At 42.8% G+C, this 22,704-nt stretch overlaps 1 protein-coding gene across 1 annotated transcript in view; it reads left to right on the top strand.

The window, feature by feature from the left end:
* brinp2 (bone morphogenetic protein/retinoic acid inducible neural-specific 2) overlaps window positions 1–22,704 on the top strand; it is a gene marked incomplete at both ends in the record, with an annotated part of 193,619 nt that overhangs the window by 50,424 nt on the left and 120,491 nt on the right. Inside the window, one exon of the mRNA XM_083781950.1 lies at window positions 13,844–13,949. Coding sequence (XP_083638076.1) covers window positions 13,844–13,949 — 106 coding nt within the window. The remainder of the gene's footprint in view (window positions 1–13,843; window positions 13,950–22,704) is intronic.

Here is a 22,704-nt window from a genome sequence, read left to right as displayed (position 1 = left end):
ACTTGTTTTGCACAAAGCGGCCTCCTGGTGGCGTTATAACAGGCCGTTCTGGAAAGTTTGGGGCAGAGGTTCATCGTTGGCATCCAGGGAGTGTGTGTGCAAAATTTGGCATCGACCGGGTTAACGGTGGCCGAGATTAGCTGCTCACGGACACACACACGGACGGACACACAGACGGACAGAATTTTTCCTATTTATTTTTTTGGCATTTCGCTTTTCGCTTGCCGTATGCTAACGCTCAGTGCAACTATTAGCTTATTATTGACTCCCACGTTAGCGAGACGGAAAGAATGACTCGTAGCTCCTAATCCAGGGCGCTCTCCGTGGTGATGAATAGAGCGATATGCTGGCGCTTATTTTCTGCTCCTCATCCGTCTCTCCCGCAAAATATGAACGCTTTTTGGAGCGTAAAACAATATATTAAGATGATCGGGGATGTTGAGGTCACTTTGTAAAGTCAACTTTTTTAGGAAAGTGTTTCCGGTTCATGGCTTTCAAAGTAAAAGCGATCAGACACCTCCGGTATTCTATAGCCTATATTTTGAAGGCAGTCGGCGTACTCAATGTGTTAATCGCGCGTTAAAAAAAATAGTGCCGTTAAAAGGATTGTGAGTTAACTAGTTAATAGTGCGTTAACTTTGACAGCCCTACTTTTACTTATACTCCACTACATCTCGGATCCTTTACTTTACATAAATTCACTACAATTATTTGAAAACGCTACTTTGTAGATTTTAATTATTATTACAAAACATACATTAACCACTTCAACACTGACGCTCCGGACATTTGAAAATAGCTCGAGATGCGACGCATTGTGAGCTTGTAGATCTGCTATACAGTACTTTCTAAAGATTTGTATACATTTGGTACATTTGAATACTTGTGAAATGGGAACATGCTGCATAATGAGTACATAATGAGTATGTTCTACTGTTCTTACTTTATGTAAATTTTTACTGATTCCAGACTTTTAGTTGTAACAGAGTATCTCTAAATGTGAGTATACTTTTTACCACCACGATGCTTGGTGAATCTCTAACACACACAAAGGTCCCTGAGAGGTCCCAGCACTCGGTGTTAACTACGGCAGCAGCTTTTAAGCGAACCTTCAACACTTTTCATTCCTTTAGGAACGTGTCATTTTTTGTCGACGACACTTTTTTTCCCTCCCCCCCCCTAGCAGCACAAACCTAGCAGCACAAACTTAAATTTAGACTTTTTTTCCTCTGCGTCTCGGTGTGTGTGTGTGACCCAGGGGGGGATGAATCGCTCAGCCTTCAAACACCATCAGCTGTCAGAGCCTCCACAGCAGGCTGTCAGCCAGTTGTACTGTATGGGGAGACGGTTAGTGACTCCTGCAATATGGCCAATTCAGCACTTATACCTTTACTTTACACTCATTTTAACCCACTTTGGACTGAGGTCGATTAAAAAAAAAAGGCTTCAAAATTAAATAAAAATCCTGAAAAACCCATGTTTCTATGTCAGTGGTGCTCAACCTTTTTCAAGTCAAGGACCCCCAGAATTATCTCTATTGGGCCACGGACCCCCCATTTCAAAATATGTAGTTCCAGGGACCCCCCCCCCCCAGAAGCTAATATTTTAGTTAAAAATGTTCGCTCTGAAATTTATACTCAAAAGATTTGCGCCACATTTTCAAAAATAGCAGACCTACAAGCTCGTAGCGCGCCACTCGGTGGCGTGCTATGAGCTTGTAGATCTGCTATTTTTCAATAGCTAAAGCATAACATAACACCAAAAGGGATTCTCGCCCAAAAGGGGTTAAAGACAGCAGCTGCATTGGCTAATTTGAGAACAGCATAAATATCTCAGATTATTTCTTTAGTTTGGTCAAGTTCACTTTATTATTATTATATTATATTATTATATATTATATATATATATACATATTATATATATATATATATATATATATATATATATATATAATATATATATATATATTATATTATTATTTTGTCCTATACTTTTTGTTTAGTTTATAACTTTTAGCTGTATATATACTTTAGTTTAAAAAAAAAGTTGATAAATAAAATAGAAAACAAAACTTGCTTATAGGGACCTCACTTTGCTTTGGCAATAATATTATCGATTCTCTGCTGCGGGTATCTCACTGGGACTGTGGGAATGAAGGCAAATGGAAAAAGAGATGGAGGCAGAAATGCATGATGGGAGAGGTTTTTTAACCCATTCTGACTGGGCACCCATTTTGGTGTTAGCATCATGTTATGCTTTAGCTATTGAAAAATAGCAGACCTACAAGCTCATATCGCGCCACCGAGTGGCGCGATACGAGCTTGTAGGTCTGCTATTTTTTGAAAAATCGAAGAACGACTGACATTTTTAGAATCTGATCTCAGGTCAGAATGGGTTCATCAGACCAGTGTGTGTCCAGTGGAAACCTCGTATGAATCTGATCTCAGGTCAGAATGGATTAAGAATGGCCATGGCACTTTTTCTTCTTCTTCTTCTGAACGAGAATAATCAATAAACAGCAGCTGTCAGGATTCACAGCATGGAGTGGCTTAAAATCCTCCCAACCTCGGGTCCATTCTATATCAGTGCAGACAGTCGCATAGACGATGACGGATGGCTCTTCATGGAGAGTACGACAACATGGTGGGTAGACGACAGCACGGCAGGAGCCCCGTAAATGACGGACGGGGTGCATATAGTTACGTTGGTTAGAGACACACTATAACAGTCCGACGACAACCACACCGCTGCTGCTCCCGACATGTGCTGCCGGTTACAAACACATTTAGTGCTGTTAGTGCATCAAAATAGAAGCTCCGGGGTGCCAGAGTTGTCTGATCGCTTTTACTCTGAAAGCCATGAACCGGAAACACTTTCCTAAAAAAAAGTTGACTTTACAAAGAGACCTCACATCCCCGATCATCTTAATTCTTTTTTTTACGCTCCAAAAAACGTTCATATTTTGCGGGAGAGACGGATGAGGAGCAGAAATGAAGCGCCAGCATATCGATCCATTCATCACCACAGAGAGCGCCTTGGATTAGGAGATACGACTCATTATTTCTGCCGCGCTAACATGGGAGTCAATGACAAGCTAATTATTGCACTGAGCGTTAGCGTACGGAAAGCGAAAAGTGAAATGCCAAAAAAAAAAAAGGAAAAATTCTGAATAGTCTCATGTCGCCCCGCGTCGCTGGGACGTCGCTAGGACGTCCACAGACGTCGTAGGCACTAATATTTCGGGATCCTTATGACGGCCTCATGCGTCCTACGAACTGAAACGGTTAATACGATGAACTATCCCGTGATGTGGGTTAAAACCTTAGAGTATATATGCCTGTGGGGCACGGTGGCACAGTTGGTAGTGATGTCGCCTCACAGCTAGAAGGTCGTGGGTTCGATTCCCCGCTGGGGACTGTGCTGTGGGCACTGGCGGCGTCGTGTTCCCTCCTCCGCGTCATCAGTGCCCATACCCGAAGGCGGGGGTTGGCGATAGGGCCATGTAGAGCACCGTGTCGGTATAACGATGGAAGTTGGAGATCCATGTCCCACCCGGCTATGCAATACCCGCTGTACCCGTGTTACCCGCTTGTCAAGGCATGCCCAAATATGGAGTATTGTGATGTAAGAACAGGCCAGCTCTATACAATATGACGTAATCATCCAATGTCATCACAACCGTGTAATTGTTCTTTTAAAAGACGTGTCCGATGCACTAAACATCAGTTAGTTAGTCCACCTGTAAACTATAGTCGTCAACACTCATTGACGGTGGAGCTGCTGTGTGAAATGTTTCACTGGACGATACATCTGGAAGGAGAAATTAGGAAGATCCAGGCTGCTGTGGTGGTCGGACACCAGATCTACTGCTTTGGAGGAGACGGAAACCGGAGAAGAGTTGAAGTGTTCGTCTTCAACACAGTGTCTTTACGCTGGAGGGAGTTGACCCCTGCAGTGACCCCTGGGGCTGTGTGGGGCCACACAGCTGTTCTGATTGGAGGATACTGTCTACTATGGGGAGGGAGGACTAACCGAGGTCTCACCAATGTCCTTTATGCATTTGATGTCGACTCCCACATATGGTCCAAACCCAGGGTTTCTGGGCCTGTCCCAGAGGGGAGGGAGCACCACTCAGCCTGTGTGTTGGGGAAGGTCATGTTCATCCATGGAGGAATGGCCTGGACTGGACCCACTAATGACATCTACAAGTTGGACACCAGCACAATGGTCTGGTCTTTAATAGAAACGTATCCACCTGTTACATACAGCTACAGGCACACTGCCACCATCATTGGGACAAAGATGTTTGTATTTGGGGGCAGGGGCAGGGGCACGGGCAGGGGCAGGGTCCACAACAGCACCATCAGAGTGTTTGACACAGAGACCGACCACTGCATGGACATACCTTCTCTACAGCTTCTTCCAGAAGGACGTGATGGTCATACAGCCTTTACCTACAATGGAGAGCTGTACATATGTGGTGGCTGGAAAGATATATTCAATGATTTTTGGAAATGCAGTCCAGAGACGTTCTCCTGGAAGAAGGTTGAGCCCAAGGGGAAACGCCCTTCTAAGATGCATAGGAGGAGGTGCTGTTGCATTGTGGGAGATCGTGTCATCCTCTTTGGAGCAGAGGACCTGTATGTCTTAGACTTCAGTCCTAGCCTCAAGACATTATGTAAGCTAGCAGTTACTCAGTACGGTCTGGAGCAGTCTGGACTCCCACACAACATCAGGTGGGAACTGGCGGCCATGACTAGCTTAAAAAAATCAAACAGCGAGGAAACAGACACCTTATAGATCTGGAAAAAAGGTTGGAAACCACTGCTCTAAACAAACTAACAAAACAATAAATAAATAAACAAGTTAATAAAAAATAAAAAAATAAAAAAATAAAAAAAAGCTGAATCAATAGCAATCATTTCCTGGAGAGCCTAGAGTGCCACCTGCTGAGGGGACAATATTAGGCCTCTATGGTCGAATATGACATCAAGGCATTTAATAGCAAATAAAGTAATACGTTGTTAACCCCGTCCTGTCCTAACCTGACTCTGCCAGATGGGGGCGGTATTGGGTAACCATGTTCCCCAACACAGCATCCATCTGAGATCGCTCAGGGGATTGAGCTAACACCGAACCTCTCCGGTTCGAACCAATCAGCGTGAGCTAAGGGCGGGATATGTGCGAAACCGGATGTGACGCAATATAGACACGTCAATATGATTGGTTGTGTTTGCACGCCCACACGGTGATAGACAGACGGTCCCATCCAATCATCTACAAAGTATCTTGGAAAAAAAGGAACAGCCGCGTCATCGAATTGGCTCCCGAGATCCCAGATCCCAATAAGCTGTGAAACAAACTTGTGTAGCAACTTTAGCAAGCTTCTTGGATCTGGCAGCGTCAGGTTAGTCCTGTCCCACACAAGCGATACTTTTGGCCTGGAGAGAAGATGAAACATGAATGATCCGAGTGGTCGTTTAGCCCATTCTGACCTGAGATCAGATTCATACGAGGTTTCCACTGGACACACACTGGTCTGATGAACCCATTCTGACCTGAGATCAGATTCTAAAAATGTCAGTCGTTCTTCGATTTTTCAAAAATAGCAGACCTACAAGCTCGCCACTCGGTGGCGCGCTACGAGCTTGTAGATCTGCTATTTTTCAATAGCTAAAGCATAACATGATGCTGACACCAAAATGGGTTCCCGTTCAGAATGGGTTAGGCTTCGGTGTGTAACTTTATAATGTCGTGGGTCCATGTTATGCTATAGCCCGTATAGGTCGGCTATTTCAGGAGGAACCAATCAAAATGTATAACATTTTAAAATGTTAGTCAGTTCCAGTATATTACTATTATTATTATTATAAAAAAAAAAAATTGGTTGCTGGAATCATTAAAGGACCACTTCACCACTTTTCAACCTATCTTCATATAATACGTCCTCACTGATAATCATGAAAAAATTGCACGATTTTTTTTCTCATAGGAGGGCTGTGGGCAGTTTAGAAAATGTCTTCCAGTTTTTTTTTTTTAAACAAGATTTTCTTTTACAAACATATTTAGATTTTCATTATCGTGAGAACGATGGCTTCCATTTTCGCATTGCAACTTTTCAGGACTAGAAAGCCTGCAGTTTCTATTAGCTTGTATTCCCCATCGATGATGTCACTGGAAGACGGTTTCTGAACTGCCCACAGCCCCTCCTACAGACAAAAGATTGAGCCATTTTTTTCATGATTATTAGTAGGGCTGACCTTCGATTACGTTTTTGATGATCGACGCTTCGATATAAATTTGTTTCGATCGTCAACGCTTCGAAACCCAACGGGGGGGGGGGGGGCGCACCTTAAACAATAGCGGAGAGAAAGGCATGCTTGGATTGGTCTCATTTATTTAAAACGATAAGCATTGAAGCAACAACTGTTGCCTTCATGAAAGCAGTGACGCACAAATAATTAGGCTTAATAGTACATCCGACCGTAACAAGTCAACTGCCTGACGCAGGCATTACCTCTAAAAAATATATATATATATATATATAGCCTATAATCAAAGCTTCTCTTCCGATTGAAACTCAGATGTGAAAACACCAAAAAAAACACCAGTCCTGGAGCTCCAGGCACGCTAATTTGCGCCGCGGTCTACGCCGCTCTCAGACCCTTCCGACGAGGCTCTTTCTTGGGGTAGAAAAGTGTGGATGACCGCGGCTCAAATTAGCGCGCCTGGAGCCCAGGAGGTCAAGGGCTTTTCCCCCTGTCCCATGCTATTTTTTGCCCCATTTGGGCCATCCCGTATGTGATAGGCCAATTTCTTGTCACATAGTTGACACTGTACACCACTTGTTCTTTGTTCTCCTTGCATATTCTAAAATGCAACCACACTTTAGATTTATTTTGTGGCGGCATGAGTGCAGGGCAGGCTGCTGTGTGTGTGTTGACTTCCTTGTTGTTACCACGAGTAGTGAGGGGGAGAGGGGAGGAGGCGTTGCGGTGCTGCGAGGCGCGAGCATGGCTCGCGAACCAAATGGGGCCGTCTCGCGGACCAAAAGCGGCTGCTTTTTTATAATGACTATTCGATTCAAAATTTAAAAATCGATTCCTGTGCGTATCGATTGAACATCGATTAATCAATTTTTTTGGGTCAGCCCTAATTATTAGTGAGGACCTATTATATGAAGATAGGTTGAAAAGTGGTGAAGTGGTCCTTTAAGGAGACATGTCTCCCTTACGGTATTCACTAGCGTTATGTCTGAAACAACTGTACTCATGCAGTAAACGGAGCCTCAAACAGTCACATTAACTCTCCAACAAACTGACTTGTGCTTGTCGATAGCCTAGATGTTCAGTAGCTGTTGTTGTACATGTTAGAGTGTTTAGTCGCTAACTGACATTCCCTTTGATAATAGATGCAATTTTGAGGCAGAGTGCAGCATTTCACGGTGCATAGTTTGCTAAATAGAGTCATTTCACAACGGAATGGCTCAGAGGCCATGAAGGCACATCCATCTTTGTATCGCTAATTATATAACAGGACGTTTCGAGGAAGCAATCCGATTGGTTGACACAGCCCAGTGCTTCAAACGAGCATGCAGGAACACCTAATCAAAACAAAATAAATCAGCTGCTCTGTTCTCCCAGAGCGCATCAGATCAGACTGGGTGGATATAGTCTCTAGCGAGTCTAACTGAGGTCGTATAGTGGCTACATCTGTCATTTAAAAAATATATTATGTTTTATTTATTTCTCTGCAAAGTACGAACATAATTTGTTAATTCTCAGTTATGAGACATTATCATCCATGTACGATCATGTTCGTATCCCTTACTTACTTAAGTGCTGTGCTTAAGTACATTTTTTGAGATGTTCATACTTTACTTGAGTATTTCCAATTTCCAAATATTGTACTTTTACTACACTACTGTATATTTATTCTAAAAACTTTAGTTAATATATTACTTTGATTATTATTATTACAAAACATGCCGGTACATTAAACACAGCCTTATATGCATTTCGACCATTTGGAAATAGACAATAGATTTGAGGCATTGTGAGCTTGTAGATCTGCTATTTTCAATTTAGTACTTAATTTTGTACTTAATTTTGTACTTAATTTACTCAAGTACATTTTGAATCCTGGACTTCAAACTTGTAACAGAGTATATATTTTGAGTTCCGCTCTCGTGGCTCTTGCTGGGTGACCCCACGACCTTTCCTCTCGTGTCACCCCATAGGCCAAATGTTACATTTTGCACACGCAGTCTTTGGTGACCCCCACGGCGTTGCCTCTATAGTTCCTGCATCCCATAGGCCAAATGTTACATTTTGCACACGCAGTCTTTGGTGACCCCCACGGCGTTGCCTCTATAGTTCCTGTATCCCATAGGCCAAATGTTACATTTTGCACACGCACTCTTTGGTGACCCCCACGGCGTTGCCGCTATAGTTCCTGCATCCCATAGGCCAAATGTTACATTTTGCACACAGTTCTTTGGTGACCCCCACGGCGGCCAGTGCCTGCATCCCATAGGCCAAATGTTACATTGTGCACACAGTTCTTTGGTGATCCCCACGGCGGCCAGTGCCTGCATCCCATAGGCCAAATGTTACATTGTGCACACAGTTCTCTGGTGATCCCCACGTCGGCCAGTGCCTGCATCCCATAGGCCAAATGTTACATGTCGGTGACCCCTACGGCCTTGCCTCTCATGCCACCCCATAGGCCAGAATGAACACTTTGTTTATTGTTGTGACCCCGTGGACTTATAGGCAAAAGTTCTGACTTATTTCTCTGTTTTATAGTCAACTTTTTATAGCTTTCTATACTTATGTTGCTCTTATTTTATTTCTCTGTAAAAGCTTTTGCAATTGTATGCAAGAATGTGCTTCTAACTCGTACAGTCTAGTAAGTATATACTGTTCCATTTCTGTTCTATAGCCCCATTAGTGAGAGCTCAGAGGACAGCAGTGTCGGTCAGTTCACACCATTTGACCACCATTCTTTGTTTAAGGGCCAGTGCAGCCTCTAGGGACCAATAACCCTGCTTTTTTCATTTTGCATATACTGTACTTTACAGCTAGTCTTTTCTTTCAAAACTTTCTCTCTCATTTTCCCTGCCCTGTTCTCCTTTTTTTCAAAAGGTCTCTCCAAGGAAGGACTCACAGTGTCTTTAACAACATGTCATAATAAGATATTGTTTAATGTTTTTAGCATGTGCTGACCCTGCTGTGCACACTTCTCTCTCTCTATACCAAACGAACTCGTGACTCATACGGTCGCACACTCCATACGAATTAATATTTAATTGACCTCAATAGCAGAAGTTTCAGGGACACCACTTTAGGGGGGGGGAGAGCATTATTCATTTTTTATGCATTCTATAGAGCGCAATCCTTTTTTATTACTCTGCGGAGACATGTTGTAATAAATGCGCCGACAGTCGAAACGTGGCTTCTCTGCCTTTTGTCCCAATCTCTGGCCCTCTCTCAACATCTGTCTGTGCGTGCACATTAAATATGCATATGCCGTATAGTACAGATTTACATATTGTAATAAAGTGCATATTTTCTCACTCGATCCATCTCACTTAACCCATTCTGAACGGGAACCCATTTTGATGTTAGCATCATGTTATGCTTTTAGTTATTGAAAAATAGCAGATCTACAAGCTCATAGCGCGCCACCGAGTGGCGCGCTTGTAGGTCTGCTATTTTTTGAAAAATCGAAGAACGACTGACATTTTTTAGAATCTGATCTCAGGTCAGAATGGGTTCATCAGAACAGTGTGTGTCCAGTGGAAACCTCGTATGAATCTGATCTCAGGTCAGAATGGATTAATCACTCTCAAGTACCCAGAGTTAACTGTATGACCCTTATGACCCTTATGGCTCCATTTGGATCCATCTGTATGACCATTATCCACATTAGTATTGCATGTGTTCCTACTTGCTGCATGTAACTGTTACTGTATTACAGGCATCATTTAAACGAAAAGGTTTCGCGATTTTTTCTTTTTCAAAATGTATTTTTCAAAATGTGACCGGGGACAGTGGTTTAATATACAAGGGGGCCATGCACATGTGTGCACTGAAATAAAGGGCAGAAGAATGGATTTACAACTAAGACAATCGTCAGAATGCGTGTGGTCCGTGTGGAGACCACAAACAAACAGCAACTTTTTCTTCAGTGGACGACGGGTAAATCAGTTAATTTATACTTTTATTACAACATCCAACAGCATCATATCAAGTTAACAAAAATGCTGATGTTGTAGGCTATTTATTTACTATTGTCACAGAAACACACGGCTACTGTAACTGGAGAACAATCGAAACGACTATGTAAATACGTGCAGGAATGTTCACACCCCCAAAATACGGCAAATAATCTGTAATTATAGAGACATTTTTGCAACGTAATTACAACGACTTAATGCCACTAAAACGATGTTCTGATGGAATAAAAACATTCTTTAACATTCCAACTGTGTTAATGTGGCTAAAAACGAAAACCACCAAAAAAAAAGAAAGAATGTATTTTGTTCTATAGTGAAGTTATACTATTGCAGACTTGTGGTTGAAATCACTGGCACTGGTCACAAATGTTTCAAAAATAGCAGATCTACATGATAGGAAAAAAATAAGTCATTTGTTGGTTGAACGACTCCCATTCAGGATGGGAAACAAACCCCTTTTGGTGTTTTTACCTTCTTGTTGCTATAGTACAGTACATAGCAACATAACATTTATTTTCATTTTCATACCAATACTTTTGTACTTTTACTCAAGCAAATTTAGAATTCTGGACTTTTACTTACTTTACGTAACGGAGTATTTCCACAATGCAGTATTGATACTTTCACTCGTGAATACGTTTTTCCACCACATGGTATTTAACCCATTTTGGACTGACTGACTAAAGGTATATTCAGTGATTTCACTCAAAAAACCTTAGGTTTCGTTTTTGGCTGTGGGACCTAAGCCTTTCATCCAATCAGGATAGAGAGTCAAAAACGAAACCTATGGTTCTTTGACCCCCAGGGGTTAACTGGGGACAGGGAGGAACTCCTTATATGGTCAGCACACTCTATAGTAGAGAGGATTATCACAACAAAACAAAAAAATAAGTGATATTTGAATTAAGTGAAATCACTGAATATACCTTTAAAAAAAGAAGGCTTCTAAATCCTAATAGTTTTCTGAAAAACCCATATTTCTATGTCAGTGGTGCTCAACCTTTTTCATGTCAAGGACCCCCAGAATTATCTCTATTGGGCCACACGGACCCCATCTCAAAATATGTAGTTCCAGGGAGGGACCCCCCAGAAGCCAATATTTTAGTTAAAAAAACGTTCGCTCTGAAAAAATATATATTCAAAGATCTCCACCACATTTTCACGACTTTTCAAAAAAATAGCAGACCCTACAAGTTCATAGCGCGCCACTCGGTGGCGCGCTATGAGCTTGTAGGTCTGCTATTTTTCAACAGCTAAATTATAACAATGTTTAAAACACCAAAAGGAGGTCCCCACCCAAAATGGATTAAACACAATCTCCCTCCTTCCATGTCTTTGCTCTAAAAAGGACTGGAGGCTGACAGACAGCCGTGGCTGACACGTTGACGCGGGCGCTATAGGCGTGTTTGCTGTCACGAGGCCCGGCCCATGTCGGATCACACAGTCAGCTCTGCTATCGGGGAACGGCATCATCAAGCAGGTGCCAGATTAACCTAACGTTTGACCCGTTCAAACTTCACAAACCAGCCGACTGGATTTGAACATCAATCAGTTTTTGCCCGTGTGTCACTAGAAGATTTTGCGCAGGAACGGGCAGCGGAGATTAATTGCAGATGACAAAATCATCCTCCTAGCTGTCTCTCTCCCCACCCCTCTTTACTATAACACTAATGCTGCCTCCATGCCCCCAATATCTAATACCCACAAATAAAGCTTATTTTTTTATATATACTGTCCGATTTCAATTGACACTCCTGGATCGTGCAGTGTAACTGTCCCGTTTCTTGGCTAGGAGCGCATAAGGAGCTTAACTATAAGTAGACTCAAAGCTGCTTTCCGTATAGATTTATCGTCCGTCAGTTCTGACACCCAGGAATCCCACGAAGGAGACAACATTCCGGCTGTGGCTACGACTGTGGCTCAGGAGGTAGAGCAGGTCGTCCAATGAGCCATGGGTCGGCGGTTCGAATCCCGGCTCCTCCTCCTCCTGTCTACATGTCGAAGTGTCCTTGAGCAAAGACACTGAACCCCAAATTGCTCCCGACGTGCTGGTTGGTGCCTTGCATGGCTTCCGCTGCCATCGGTGTATGAATGTGTGTGTGAATGGGTGAATGTAATGCACGATCTATGTAAAGCGCCTTGGATAAAGGCGCTATATAAATGCACCATTTACCATTTATTTACCATTTCTACCACTGAGCTAAGGGGTTATCGGCCGCTTGGGCAGGTGAGAAATTGCGCTTTGCATTTCAGGTTAGCATCATCTCTTGTCAACCAGCAGTGGGCCTTAACCCATTCTGACCTGAGATCAGATTCATACGGGGTTTCCACTGGACACACGCTGGTCTGACGAACCCATTCTGACCTGAGATCAGATTCAAAAAAATGTCACAGTCGGTACTTTACATTACCACACTTACCACGCTTTTATTTGCCTCAGACTTATACGTAAAAGCGCTGAAGCGTTTTTAGGGACTTTGTTTCCGCTAAAGAAATATGATAATGAAAGATATATTATGCATAGTGAGAAACAAATCATCTTAGACAGGTACAGTAGGCTACATTAGCTTATCAATAATGCAGCGGTTACAGAGGTGTGCAGGCAATATGCATATCTAACTGTGCAGGTAAAGAGCGTATATGCATATCTAACCAATACTGTAGCTGCAACATCACAGCCGAATGAGCAAGGACTTGAGCATGCTGTAAATACATGACACATACATTAGAGTAATTTAACCTAATCGAATGTGCAAAGGAGAAAGCCTTGCCAAGCCCATCTCCTGTTTCTGTAGCCATGACATTTCAGAGCTCCGACAGCTGCCGGGAAAAGCAAGCGTTCGGTTCGGCCTCCAGCCCTTATTGGCTGTAAGACATCTTGTGAGCTTGTAGATCGGCAATTTTCAGCAAGTGTAAAAACCTCAAGGCCCGCCAAAATACATTTTAGTCGACTAAAACTAAAACTAGACTAAACAATAAAACATTCCAGGTGACTAAAATGTGACTAAAACTAAATGAAAACTATTCAAGAGACTATGGCTAAAACTAAAATAAAAAAAAATGCTGCCAAAAACAACACTGGTTCAGTGCCTTGCTCAAAGACACTTCCGACACCACGCAGTTCAGGAGGGATTGGACCTCTCCCCCCCCCCCCCTGAGTCACCCACCACCCCCACCCCCCCAGATCTAAACCTGAAAGCAATTAAAGATCCGGTCTGCTCCGGTTCTGTTCTGCTCTGCTCCGCTCTATTCTTTAATCCATTCTGAACGGGAACCCATTTTGGTGTCAGCATCATGTTATGCTTTACCTATTGAAAAATAGCAGATCTACAAGCTCGTATCGCGCCACCGAGTGGCACGATACGAGCTTGTAGGTCTGCTATTTTTTTTTTAATCGAAGAACGACTGAATTTTTTTAGAATCTGATCTCAGGTCAGAATGGGTTAATCAGACCAGTGTGTGTCCAGCGGAAACCTCGTGTGAATCTGATCTCAGGTCAGAATGGGTTCATCAGACCAGTGTGTGTAACCTCGTATGAATCTGATCTCCGGTCAGAATGGGTTAAGGGCATCGGTGTTATCTGTTCCTTCCTCTGTTTCCTAGGTAACAGAGACCCGGACGGGGCCGCTGGGCTGCAGTAACTACGACAGCCTGGATTCTGTCAGCTCCGTGTTGGTGCACAGCCCGGAGAACAAGATCCACCTGAAAGGTAAGGCCGGAACTACTGAGGGTACGCACACGCACACACCCACGTGCACACACCCACGTGCACACACCCACGTGCACACACCCACGTGCACACACCCACGTGCACACACACACGTGCACACACCCACGTGCACACACCCACGTGCACACACACACGCACGCACACACACACACACACAAGGCCAGGAGAACACGCTGGGGCGGCGGTGGCTCAGAGGTAGAGTGCCTGGATGGTAACCGTAAGGTTGCCAGTTCGAACCCGGGCTCCCCCAGTGTTACTGTCGAAGTGTCCTTGAGCAAGACACTGAACCCCTAATTGCTCCTGATGTGCTGGTTGGTACCTTGCATGGTTTCCGCTGCCATCGGTGTATGAATGTGTGTGTGAATGGGTGAATGTAATGCACAATCTATGTAAAGCGCCATGGATAAAGGCGCTATATAAATGCACCATTTACCATTTAACAAGATCCACCTGAAAGGTAAGGATGGAACTACTCGGGTACGCGCGCACGCACACACACCTTGTCATAGGATGAGAGTCCTCATCCACATGCACACACACACTTCTGCCTAATTCATGCTCTCTGCGCTGTATACGACGCGTTCTATAAGACAGCCGATCTACAAGCTCTCAACGCGTCGCATCTGCCATGTGTTGAGAGCTTGTGGCTCGGCTAATATTCCAGGCACCCCCCCACCCAATCGACACCACTGTCGGTCGTACCGACAAAGTATAAATCGGGGCTTTAACCCATTTTGACTTGAGATCAGATTCTAAAAAAATGTCTGTTCGAAAATGAGTTTTCTGAAAAAGCTATGTTTCTATGTCAGTCGTTCTTCGATTTTCTTCAAAAATAGCAGACCTACAAGCTCGTAGCGTGCCACTCTGTGGCTCGCGCTACGAGCTTGTAGATCTTCTATTTTTCAATAGCTAAAGCATAGCATAATGCTAACTCCAAAAGGGGTTAAGAAAGTCATGAAGCGTGCAAGCCGTGCATGTACACACAAACACATGCAGCATAATGTACATGCATGATCATATCTTCAAAAATAGTCCCAGTGTTCTGCACGCCCCCCCCCCCCCCCCCCCCCCCCCCGCCCGCCGCTGCCTCTGTCAAAGCCACGTTTCCACTGAGTGTGGGATGTGTCAGCCAGGAGTGCATCTTGTGCAGCAGAGTATAGGCAGGCAGCAGCATTTCCATTCCATTCCAACGGAGATTTACGGAAGATATGAGAAGAGATTCCGCAAGCTCAGGGGGATTTTCGGCTGCGCGTTATACGCAAGATGGGTTTTCCTTTCAACCCGGTGTGTTGTATAGGGAGTTGGGACAACGCCGTACAAACTACAGTGTGTATAAGGGTTATAAATATTACAGGAGCAGTTGGGACAACGCCGTACAAACTACAGTGTGTATAAGGGGTTATAAATATTACAGGAGCAGTTGGGACAACGCCATACAAACAAACTACAGTGTGTATAAGGGTTATAAATATTACAGGAGCAGTTGGGACAACGCCATACAAACAAACTACAGTGTATATAAAGGGTTATAAATATTACAGGAGCAGTTGGGACACCGCCATACAAACAAACTACAGTGTGTATAAAGGGTTATAAATATTACAGGAGCAGTTGGGACACCGCCATACAAACAAACTACAGTGTGTATAAGGGTTATAAATATTACAGGAGCAGTTGGGACACCGCCATACAAACAAACTACAGTGTATATAAGGGTTATAAATATTACAGGAGCAGTTGGGACACCGCCATACAAACAAACTACAGTGTGTATAAGGTTTATAAATATTACAGGAGCAGTTGGGACACCGCCATACAAACAAACTACAGTGTGTATAAGGGGTTATAAATATTACAGGAGCAGTTGAGACACCGCCATACAAACAAACTACAGTGTGTATAAGGGTTATAAATATTACAGGAGCAGTTGGGACACCGCCATACAAACAAACTACAGTGTATATAAGGGGTTATAAATATTACAGGAGCAGTTGGGACACCGCCATACAAACAAACTACAGTGTATATAAGGGTTATAAATATTACAGGAGCAGTTGGGACACCGCCATACAAACAAACTACAGTGTATATAAGGGGTTATAAATATTACAGGAGCAGTTGGGACACCGCCATACAAACAAACTACAGTGTATATAAGGGTTATAAATAGTACAGGAGCAGTTGGGACAACGCCATACAAACAAACTACAGTGTATATAAGGGTTATAAATATTACAGGAGCAGTTGGGACAACGCCATACAAACAAACTACAGTGTGTATAAGGGTTATAAATATTACAGGAGCAGTTGGGACAACGCCATACAAACAAACTACAGTGTATATAAGGGTTATAAATATTACAGGAGCAGTTGGGACACCGCCATACAAACAAACTACAGTGTGTATAAGGGTTATAAATATTACAGGAGCAGTTGGGACACCGCCATACAAACAAACTACAGTGTGTATAAGGTTATAAATATTACAGGAGCAGTTGGGACACCGCCATACAAACAAACTACAGTGTATATAAGGGTTATAAATATTACAGGAGCAGTTGGGACACCGCCATACAAACAAACTACAGTGTATATAAGGGTTATAAATATTACAGGAGCAGTTGGGACACCGCCATACAAACTACAGTGTGTATAGGGGTTATAAATATTACAGGAGCAGTTGGGACACCTCCATACAAACTACAGTGTGTATAAGGGTTATAAATATTACAGGAGCAGTTGGGACAACGCCATACAAACAAACTACAGTGTGTATAAAGGGTTATAAATATTACAGGAGCAGTTGGGACACCGCCATACAAACAAACTACAGTGTGTATAAGGGTTATAAATATTACAGGAGCAGTTGGGACAACGCCATACAAACAAACTACAGTGTTTATAAGGGGTTATAAATATTACAGGAGCAGTTGGGACAACGCCATACAAACAAACTACAGTGTTTATAAGGGGTTATAAATATTACAGGAGCAGTTGGGACACCGCCATACAAACAAACTACAGTGTATATAAGGGTTATAAATATTACAGGAGCAGCCAGTGAAATCTGGGCTTTGTTGACTCAGACACACACACACACACACACACACACACACACACACACACACACACACACACGCACACGCACACGCACACGCACACGCATGGATGTACAATCCAAGAGGTGCATGACTGCACAAAAACTGGGTGGGGAAGTGATTGTCATCACTCACCCAACACCGCTGAAGTGCCCTTGAGCAAGGCACTGAACCCCCAACGGCTCCCTCTGGAGCTGCTTAGTGGCCAACAGTATCAGACTGAGGCTGTACTGGTCAGCTCCCAGGTTTTAACCCATTCTGACCTGAGATCAGATTCATACGAGGTTTCCGCCGGACACACACTGGTCTGATTAACCCATTCTGACCTGAGATCAGATTCTAGAAATGTCAGTCGCTCTTCGATTTTTCAAAAAATAGCAGACCTACAAGCTCGTATCGCGCCACTCGGTGGCGCGATACGAGCTTGTAGGTCTGCTATTTTTCAATAGCTAAAGCATAGCATGATGCTAACACCAAAATGGGTGCCCGTTCAGAATGGATTAATGTGTGTGTGTGTGTGTCTGTCTGTCTGTGTTTGTTTCTATGTGCAGGGCATTGCTGAAAATGAGCACCTGTGCTCAGCTACACCCTGGGTAAATAAAGAATTAAAAAAAAAAAAAAATACACAATAGGCTATATTTCGACGGATGCTGGATTAAAATAGGCAACACTGTATAGAAGGTCCGAACACCGTCTTCACGCATTTTTGGGGGCGCGAACCCCTTTTGGTGTTTTAAGCATTGTGGTATACTTTAGCTATTGAGAAAATAGCAGATCTACAAGCTCTGTAGGTCCTGCTGAAAAATCATGAAAATGTGGCGCAAATCTTTGCATAATATATTCTTTCAGAGCGAACGTTTTAACTCAAATCTTTGCATATTATTCTTTCAGGGCGAACGTTTTAACTCAAATCTTTGTTTCCGAGGGGTCTGGCTGCTACCCTCCAGCTGTCAGAGTCTCTGCTGTGCCTCAGCGCCTCTGCTTCCATGTTCTCTGACCCCATGCTATGACCCCACACTATACTATAGGCCTTATAATGTACTCCTTTCTGAATTGAACTATGCACTCCCCTCCCTTTTCTATATGTGGCATACTGTACGTGCTGTTTGAGAATTCCACATGTCCTGCCATTGGCAGTTCAGTAGATTGTCAGTGCATTGTCAGAAACAGAACAGTTCAGTAGATTGTCAGTGCGTTGTCAGAAACAGAACAGGTCAGTAGATTGTCAGTGCGTTGTCAGAAACAGAACAGGTCAGTAGATTGTCAGAAACAGAACAGTTCAGTAGATTGTCAGTGCATTGTCAGAAACAGAACAGGTCAGTAGATTGTCAGTGCGTTGTCAGAAACAGAACAGTTCAGTAGATTGTCAGTGCATTGTCAGAAACAGAACAGTTCAGTAGATTGTCAGTGCGTTGTCAGAAACAGAACAGGTCAGTAGATTGTCAGTGCATTGTCAGAAACAGAACAGTTCAGTAGATTGTCAGTGCATTGTCAGAAACAGAACAGTTCAGTAGATTGTCAGTGCATTGTCAGAAACAGAACAGTTCAGTAGATTGTCAGTGCATTGTCAGAAACAGAACAGTTCAGTAGATTGTCAGTGCATTGTCAGAAACAGAACAGTTCAGTAGATTGTCAGTGCATTGTCAGAAACAGAACAGGTCAGTAGATTGTCAGTGCATTGTCAGAAACAGAACAGTTCAGTAGATTGTCAGTGCATTGTCAGAAACAGAACAGTTCAGTAGATTGTCAGTGCATTGTCAGAAACAGAACAGGTCAGTAGATTGTCAGTGCGTTGTCAGAAACAGAACAGTTCAGTAGATTGTCAGTGCGTTGTCAGAAACAGAACAGTTCAGTAGATTGTCAGTGCATTGTCAGAAACAGAACAGTTCAGTAGATTGTCAGTGCATTGTCAGAAAAAGAACAGTTCAGTAGATTGTCAGTGCGTTGTCAGAAACAGAACAGCTCAGTGCATTGTCAGAAACAGAACAGTTCAGTAGATTGTCAGTGCGTTGTCAGAAACAGAACAGTTCAGTAGATTGTCAGTGCGTTGTCAGAAACAGAACAGTTCAGTAGATTGTCAGTGCATTGTCAGAAACAGAACAGGTCAGTAGATTGTCAGTGCGTTGTCAGAAACAGAACAGTTCAGTAGATTGTCAGTGCGTTGTCAGAAACAGAACAGTTCAGTAGATTGTCAGTGCATTGTCAGAAACAGAACAGGTCAGTAGATTGTCAGTGCGTTGTCAGAAACAGAACAAGTCAGTAGATTGTCAGTGCATTGTCAGAAACAGAACAGTTCAGTAGATTGTCAGTGCGTTGTCAGAAACAGAACAGTTCAGTAGATTGTCAGTGCGTTGTCAGAAACAGAACAGTTCAGTAGATTGTCAGTGCATTGTCAGAAACAGAACAGTTCAGTAGATTGTCAGTGCGTTGTCAGAAACAGAACAGTTCAGTAGATTGTCAGTGCATTGTCGGAAACAGAACAGTTCAGTAGATTGTCAGTGCGTTGTCAGAAACAGAACAGTTCAGTAGATTGTCAGTGCGTTGTCAGAAACAGAACAGTTCAGTAGATTGTCAGTCTGTTGTCAGAAACAGAACAGTTCAGTAGATTGTCAGTGCATTGTCAGAAACAGAACAGTTCAGTAGATTGTCAGTGCATTGTCAGAAACAGAACAGTTCAGTAGATTGTCAGTGCATTGTCAGAAACAGAACAGTTCAGTAGATTGTCAGTGCATTGTCAGAAACAGAACAGTTCAGTAGATTGTCAGTGCATTGTCAGAAAAGGAACAGTTCAGTAGATTGTCAGTGCATTGTCAGAAACAGAACAGTTCAGTAGATTGTCAGTGTATTGTCAGAAACAGAACAGTTCAGTAGATTGTCAGTGCATTGTCAGAAACAGAACAGTTCAGTAGATTGTCAGTGCATTGTCAGAAACAGAACAGTTCAGTAGATTGTCAGTGCATTGTCAGAAACAGAACAGTTCAGTAGATTGTCAGTGCGTTGTCAGAAACAGAACAGTTCAGTAGATTGTCAGTGCGTTGTCAGAAACAGAACAGTTCAGTAGATTGTCAGTCCGTTGTCAGAAACAGAACAGTTCAGTAGATTGTCAGTGCGTTGTCAGACACATAACAGTTCAGTAGATTGTCAGTGCATTGTCAGAAACAGAACAGTTCAGTAGATTGTCAGTGTGTTGTCAGAAACAGAACAGTTCAGTAGATTGTCAGTGCATTGTCAGAAACAGAACAGTTCAGTAGATTGTCAGTGTATTGTCAGAAACAGAACAGTTCAGTAGATTGTCAGTGCATTGTCAGAAACAGAACAGTTCAGTAGATTGTCAGTGCATTGTCAGAAACAGAACAGTTCAGTAGATTGTCAGTGCATTGTCAGAAACAGAACAGTTCAGTAGATTGTCAGTGCATTGTCAGAAACAGAACAGTTCAGTAGATTGTCAGTGCATTGTCAGAAACAGAACAGTTCAGTAGATTGTCAGTGCATTGTCAGAAACAGAACAGTTCAGTAGATTGTCAGTGCATTGTCAGAAACAGAACAGTTCAGTAGATTGTCAGTGCATTGTCAGAAACAGAACAGTTCAGTAGATTGTCAGTGCATTGTCAGAAACAGAAAAGTTCAGTAGATTGTCAGTGCATTGTCAGAAACAAGACAGTTCAGTAGATTGTCAGTGCATTGTCAGAAACAGAACAGTTCAGTAGATTGTCAGTGCATTGTCAGAAACAGAAAAGTTCAGTAGATTGTCAGTGCATTGTCAGAAACAAGACAGTTCAGTAGATTGTCAGTGCATTGTCAGAAACAGAACAGTTCAGTAGATTGTCAGTGCATTGTCAGAAACAGAACAATTCAGTTGATTGTCAGTGCGTTGTCAGAAACAGAACAATTGTCAGTAAGAAAGGAGGGCATTTACAAAGGTGTTACTTCTATTCAGATTGCCTTTACAGTTCCTCTGCTGGACACATATTTTCAGTAGTCAAAGCAGTAGAATAAGCATCAGGATAATCAGTGAATAGAAACCTGCAGGGAAAAAACATGCGTTTGCAGAAAACCTTCAGGAAAACATCAGGAAAGCTTTGAAGAGTTGGAACCGTCACGTCTGTATAGTGTCATGGAATAACCTGTCAATCTGGTCATGGAACCAGGCCAAGTCTAACACGTGAGCCGTGACCGTGAGCAAGGCTCACATGTTGCTGAGCCCTGCGCTATAGACCTCAGCCACTGTTTACAGTGCTGTGAAACAGTGACATTTTGACACCTCCGCTTTTGTTCGTTTCCATCACCCTCTTCCGACACGCTTTGACGTAATTTGTGGCAGAGACGTTGCCATGGCTGGCTGGCTGGCGACATACACAATGTGGACAAAGTGTGTTGCTACATCTCTCTCTCTCTCTCCGTGAACAAATTGCCATCTGGTGGTTGTGTTTCTAGAGGCTTTATAGCCCATTTAGACCGGATGTCGAAAATTAAAACAAATGTCTTCAAAATCCTGAAATTTTTCTGTATCAGTGGTGCTCAATATTTCATGTCAAGGACCCCAAAAATTACATGTAATATGCCTCTGCCCCCCACCATCTGAAAATATGTTGTTCCAGGGACCCCTCAGAAGCAAAGATTTGAGTTAAAATGTTCACTCTGTAATAATATATATTCAAAGATTTTGAGGCACATTTTCACGATTTTTTCAAAAATAGCAGACCTACAAGTTCATAGCGAGTTCATGAGCTTGTAGATCTGCTATTTTTCAATAGCCTAAAGTATAACATAATGCTTTTAAAACAACACAAGACGTTCCCGCCCCAGAATGGGTTAGAGAGAGAGAGAGGGATTAAAGGTTTCTAACTCCTAACATCGTCAGGCCAATAAAACCTTTTCTTCAAAATGTGTCCCATGGATCGTTGTTGGCAGACGGCCAAGACAATTACCCAACGCAGATCATGAGGAATGCGATGCGGTAGCAAGTTGGCATCATTAGAGGCCATGAACGCAACTAATGTTAGTTCCTACTCAGGAAATTGTGCTCCGAGGGTTAAGACATTCTGACCTGAGATCAGATTCATACGAGGTTTCCGCCGGACACACGCTGGTCTGATGAACCCATTCTGACCTGAGATCAGATTCTAAAAAATGTCAGTCGTTCTTCGATTTTTCAAAAAATAGCAGACCTACAAGCTCGTATCGCGCCACTCGGTGGCGCGATATGAGCTTGTAGATCTGCTATTTTTCAATAGCTAAAGCATAACATGATGCTGACAACCAAAATGGGTGCCCGGTCAGAATGGGTTAAGACACTTGTGATTTACAATATTTGTTCTTCTCTTCTATGGCTTGCCAAAATATCTCTCTCTATCTCTCTCTCTCTCTCTCTGAGTATCAAAACAGAGTTTACTAAATACTCAGTGCAACAATTCAAGGTCAAATGAGGATATATATATATATATATATATAAATATATATATTATTTTGTATAACCTATTGTATTTGACCTTCATCAACTGCTGCAGGTGATGCGTTATACTCTGCGGTATATATAGAACTGCCTTGAGTAATGCAAGATACTTTCAGCCAAACGGAAGCACAACTTCGCCTGATACGCTTATCTTGGTTCTATTTCTATTTCTCTCTCTCTCTCT

Source organism: Protomyctophum parallelum (genome assembly GCF_964188405.1).
Source record: "Protomyctophum parallelum genome assembly, chromosome: 14".
Classification (NCBI taxonomy): Eukaryota; Metazoa; Chordata; class Actinopteri; order Myctophiformes; family Myctophidae; genus Protomyctophum; species Protomyctophum parallelum.
Note: the sequence above shows the minus strand (reverse complement) of the source record. Positions and strands in the feature narration are given on the sequence as shown.